This window comes from Priapulus caudatus, unplaced genomic scaffold, assembly GCF_000485595.1.
Source record: "Priapulus caudatus unplaced genomic scaffold, Priapulus_caudatus-5.0.1 Scaffold794, whole genome shotgun sequence".
NCBI classification, from domain to species: Eukaryota; Metazoa; Priapulida; class Priapulimorpha; order Priapulimorphida; family Priapulidae; genus Priapulus; species Priapulus caudatus.
The window spans coordinates 83,243-89,242 of NW_014577855.1; the positions used below are offsets into that span (position 1 = coordinate 83,243).

Sequence of the window (6,000 nt, forward strand, 5' to 3'; positions counted from 1 at the left end):
AAAGGTACACACTGCTTACAATGTTTCACACATTTGTATTAGCAGTGAATTATTATGTTACAATTTGTGTGGAAGTGTATTGCTGCTACCTGATTACTGTCCTAAATAAAATACTTCAATTCCATGTATTCAAGAAACCAACGGAATCACCAAAACCATCATTACCAGAAGATGTACTACCCTCAACTGGTTTTGGGTATAAATTCAAAGCGAAGGTTGGTTCATGGAACTGTGAGGTTTGCTACATCCACAACTCAGTTGACAAGACATGTTGCATCGCTTGCATGACACCAAAGCCAGGCAGCATGCCAGTGGCGGGCAAGATAGCTGGTTCGATCATGCAAGGGACGCCCATTGTGAACCCTGCTGGTGCAATAACGACTACTGGCTTCAGCTGTGGCTCAGCAGTCAGCAGAACTGCTTCTGGAACTGTGACAAGTGGCCTCATGTTTGGCAATGTTCCTTTAGGTGTGATCAGTGCCCCAAAGCCATCTGTATTAACAACTAGTGGGTTTATGCTCAGCACACAGCAGGCATCGGAGGTTTCTGATTCAAAGAACGCCGACGTTCTTACACCTGCAACACTTCCTACAGCTGTGCAGGGCTTTTCATACCACAAAACCCAGCCAGACACAGCAAGAACAGGCTCTCCCGGTGGCACTTCACCTAGTGTCCTAGGAGAGCAGGGAGGTGGAACCAATGCTGCTAGTGATGGGGACAAGCATGAAAATGATGATACCAATAAAATCTTTGGTGGGTTCAGTTTCTCAACGCCACCAAAGATACAAGGGGAGGTCGACAGCCCCCGTGTCAAGCCGTCAGCAGAGAAGTCAAAATCGGACACTGCTCCGAAGCCTAGCCCCTTTGCAGGCTTCATGTTTCCGATGGGAAATGATACGAATGCAAACGGGGATAACGGCAGACAGGCTACCATGAATCTTCCAGCACCTGTCTTGGGTGCTGATACCACCCTCGACTTTGCGGCCCTAGCGAAGCTTGGCACTGATACGACGGATCATGGCTTTCAGAAGTCGGAGAGCTTTGCTGGATTTCCGGGTGCAGGCAACCAGCTGTTTTCCCCTACAGCTGCTGACGATCAGCATACTAGCGACTTTGAGCCAACAGGAGACTTTCACCCAGTCATGCCCCTGCCAGCTCTCGTCGAGGTGAAAACAGGTGAAGAGGATGAGTCAAAGCAGTTTGGTGTGCGCGCGAAGCTATATCGCTTTGATCTTGAGGCAAAGGAATGGAAAGAGCGTGGCATTGGCGAGCTGAAGATCCTCAAACATAAAGTGCATGGCCGTTGCAGAGTCATCATGCGTCGTGAACAAGTACATAAGCTGTGTGCAAATCACTATATCACACCAGAAATGACTTTGAATCCTGTGGATGACTCGGACACAAAGTGGTGTTGGCACTGCATAGACCATTCTGAAGACAAGGGCAAGAAGGAGTTTTATGCAGCAAAGTTTAAGACTGCACAGCACGCTCACGAATTCAATGACATTTTCTATCAGTGCCAGAATAACCTCAAGGTGGCGACAAAATCTGTAAACACTAATGAAGATGAAGGTGTGTTAGATAACGAAACAAATGATCCCTCCCAGCCGTCCTTAGCTGAACTATTCAAACCAAAACCAGGCTCTTGGACATGCACAGCTTGCTACATAAACAATTCTGCCGATTCAAAACGTTGTATCGCTTGTGAAACGCCTAGACCGGATGCAGAGGGATTGACACACCAGGCAGACAAACTGCAGCAGCCACTCACAGACCTCTTTAAACCAAAACCTGGGGCATGGATGTGTGATGTTTGTTCAGTATCTAACACGCGTGCTGCCACATGGTGTGTCGCTTGTGAAGCACCGAGAGCAGGTGGTAGTCACGAGGCAACCTCCGAGCCAGCTAGTGATGTGAGCAGTGGACATGTTGGAGTCGATGGGTTTACTTTCGATGTAGGAAATAGTGGAATGAGCCCTAGCACATCTACCCCTGGCATGCCAGTTGTGAATGTGTCAGGTGAAGGAGTGGGATTTACATTTAATAAATCCGTAGCTGCATCCGGCTTCTCATTTGTAAGGGATGTAAATAGGCCAGCTTCTACTTCGAACAGTGCACTGCCTACATTTGCTTTTGGTATGACAGAAGAAAAGAATAATGCAACCAGCTCTGAGTTCCAGTTTAATTTGTCCGACGTAAAGTTCACAATTGGTGCTGGGGACGCAAGTAAAGACAGCTTGGATACAGATAAGCCGGGTCATGTTACCTACCAAGCATTGAATGCCCAAACCATCAGCTCCACTTCACAGAAAGACTCAGTTCAGGTGTCTAACGAGAGCTCCACAGTCTTCGGAACTACGAACGTCTCACTTAGTGCACCTGAGTTCAAGTTCAGTGGCGTACAGTCGCCAAGCGTGCCTGCCTCTAATCCTGAAAGTCCAGGCAGTCCGATCAAGTCACCGGGACGGGATGACAGTGAGCTTTACCATAGTGAGAATGAGAGTGACCACATTCACTTTGAACCGCTTATCCCACTGCCCGATAAGGTCGAGGTCGTGACCGGGGAGGAGGAGGAGAAGTTACTGTTTTCGCATCGGGCCAAGCTTTTTCGTCATGTGGACGGTGAGTGGAAGGAACGTGGTATCGGCGACATCAAGTTGTTGCTGCATCAGCAACTCCACACAGTGCGTGTGCTGATGCGACGCGAACGCATACTGACTATTGCGTGCAACCACTACGTGAAGGCTGACATGGCACTTTTGGAGCATGATGAACGCTCATGGATGTGGTGTGCGATTGACCATGCCGACAACGTACCTCGGGCAGAGAAGTTTGCTGTTCGCTTCAAGTCGCCGCAGATAGCAATGGCCTTCAGTGAGTCCTTTGAGGATGCCAAACAGCACATAGCAGGTGAGGGCGGGAAACTGGAGATAGGGAGCAGAGCACTGATGACGGAACACAATAAAGGTGGTGAGTTAATCACCAAAGACACCAGTGCAAGCCCAGACATTCCTGTTAAAGGCCTGAGTTCGAGCAGTCTGTCTTCATTTTCGTTCAATTTAGCACAGACAAAAGAGGTTGGTGTTGCATCAGACCCCTTATCATTTGGAAACAAGTTTGCAACACTGCCTAGCAAAACTGGCCCATCGTTCGCTAGATCCAGCTTCGGGCAGAGCATAACATCTACTCAGTTACCGTCCGGTGGCACCAGCATGGAAGAAAGTGTTTCCACCACTCGGTCACTATTTGGACATCCAGATTTCACTCACGACCAAGCACCCGCCTCACTGTCAGCGTTTGGAGGGTTTGGTGTTGGAAAGCCAAGCTCTTTCCCTGGATTCACATTTGGAGCAGCAGAAAAGAGTTTCTTTTCTGATGAAGGTGCGATATACTAATATTTATGAAGTCTCGTTGCAACTGCTCTCACAATTCGGATGCTCAGTTTAAAGTTCATTACATTTTATATGATATTGAGTTCCACTTTCATTTTCAGTTCACAAACTATTATTTTTTATAATGTGTATGTGCGTGATTATGTGTCTGTGCGTTTGAAGTGTACATAGGCAGTTCCAGGATAAAGTAGACATGAGCTAAAATTTCAGTCAAGTAAAAGTTGCTTTTGCATAATGATATGTAATTTTATTTTCTTGGGTGAAATGTTCTTCATGCCAAGCAAGCCATGTTTGAGCGACATTGTAATGACAAACATTTAATAGTGGTTAAAGGAACCGGGTCTGGCATTTGCAGGTACTGTTAGTGCATGTGATTTTAATCAGAGCATAGTGAGGAAATGTGGCATGCATGCTAACACAATTGACCCATGTGTTAGCTGTATGTTGCCAAAAAGCCAGCTGCCAGCTTGCACGCAGCAGCCCTGCCAATCAACCTTAGGTGTGCCAAAAAAACATGCCAGTCGTCTCTACTGTTGAAATGGAAAAACATGGGTATATTTGTCGTAGCTCTTTTACTGACTGCAAACCAATAATCTGTAGTATTCATGAACGTTTAATGTCACTATCTTGACTTAAAAACACAAAATAAGAAAATACGATGTACACAAAGCATTGATTTCAAATAGATTACGTAGAAAAGTGATTCATCAATGTAACATTTATTAATTATTAATGTATTATTTATTGATACAAAATTGTGTTGTATTAAGAAATGTGAGAGTACTCAAACTAATTATTATAATGTTCTTACTACTTGTCTATGCTAACATTAAAATAATCCACCGGTCCCTGATCCAGTGAGATCAGGTTTATATACTTCTTTCAACATATTTTACAGCTGAAACTCTTAGCTGATTTTACATATGTTGCAGCAATCATTCCTCGTGGTTGGGGTTGTATTTACCAAGACTTCGAAATTGCCCATTTGGCCTAACATCCTATTAATCAGCATAACAGTTCTGTCTTGACACCACTATATATTCTACAAGAAGAAGGGTTATAGTCAGGGGTGTTAGGGATATTTTGGTTCACATTCTTCCAAAAGCACCAAATTTGGCCCAGATGTTGCCCATACCATACTTTTTCGATTTCTGGCGGGCGCCGGAATGGGCGCCCCCCGGGGCCGCCATATTGGCAATTTCCAATATGGCCACCACCCGGGTTGGGGGGGCAATCTAGTTAAACATCCAAAAGATCTATAATCATAAATAATACCACTTTTTAGGGGTTTTCAAGGTCTGGGAATCTGATTCTGATCTTACTTCAGTGATTTGAGGTCAAGGTCACCCCTCAAGGTCACCCTAAAGGTCATTTTTGGGTCAAATATGTCATTTTTAGTGTTTTTTTGTCAATATATACAAACAGCACCTCATTTTATCGGTTTCCGGGGTTGAGTAACCCGAATCTGACCTTATTTGAACGATTTGAGGCAATATTGCATGTCAGGGTCACGATAGAGGTCACTTGACCGAGAGGTGAATCGTACGTCAATTATAGGTAAAAAACATTAAACACTAAGAATTAGACATAATACCACTTTTTAGGGATTTGTGGCCTCTGAGAATCCGATTCTGATCTTATTTTGGCGATTTGAGGACATAGTGACCACATTTTGGGGTCAAAGGTCAAAGCTCAGCAGTGTACTACTAAAAAATAAACAAAGATTATTCAGGAATCAATTTTTATTAAAGTAATTTAGACTAAAGTATTACTACTGGTCATCTTCGCTATTAACGCACCCACCTTCGCATTTGCAATGGGCTGTACATCGGACACCGGCGCGGTTGCATTTGCACCTTCCTGTGCATGCCTTGAGGCAGCCGCAGTGCAAGAGAATGGCACATGCCACTGAAGCGTCGCTGAGAGTGGTCCATAGTGGTTGCCATGTACTGGTGCCATCTTTGTGCCATCCCCACTCACTGAAGTCAGGAATTTCTTGCTGGACCGAGGTGGTCTGACTCCAGTAGAAATGTGCCTGTAGTAACGCTCGCTTCACATGCTGGAACAGTGCTGCTTGGGTAGGTGGAATATTTTCCAGTGATCTGCTTCCAGTGGTGAAGAGGCGATGCCTGGCCTCATTGACACCAGCTGCGCCACACCCCTTGCTGTACATGAGTACCACGAAGCGTTCGATCTGCTGCATATGTACAGACACCAGACTGAAGAGGTCAGGGTCGCGTGTGAGAGCCACTAGTGTGTCGGTGAGGTCCGGCATGCTTTTCCAGGCTGCCCAGGCGGTCTTCTTGCCACATCCAAGAAACTGTGAAGTCGTGTCACATCCTGTTAGGCTGTGGAAGAGGGGTAGTGCCAAGGACTTTGAAGGACCGAGATTGGAGCCGATGGTATGGACTGGAATATCACGGTACTTTTTACCAGTACCGAACCCCACCCAGAGCTCTGATAGGCCGAGGGTCTCGAAAAACCGGATTGCCAAAACCACGACATCGCTGTCCACCGTGCGAACATAGGCTGTTGTATGCCCCTGCTCTGCGACATGTGCCAGATGCAGTAAGATCCTTGTGTCCGCCTCGGAATCCGAATGGTTGCA

The 6,000-nt window shown here is 45.9% G+C and overlaps 1 protein-coding gene across 1 annotated transcript in view; it reads left to right on the forward strand.

Moving 5' to 3' along the window:
* Positions 1-6,000, forward strand: part of LOC106813583 (E3 SUMO-protein ligase RanBP2-like) — a gene marked incomplete in the record, with an annotated part of 87,967 nt that overhangs the window by 32,406 nt on the left and 49,561 nt on the right. The window contains 1 exon segment of the mRNA XM_014817760.1: positions 135-3,381. Within this exon segment, the coding sequence (XP_014673246.1) occupies positions 135-3,381 (3,247 nt within the window).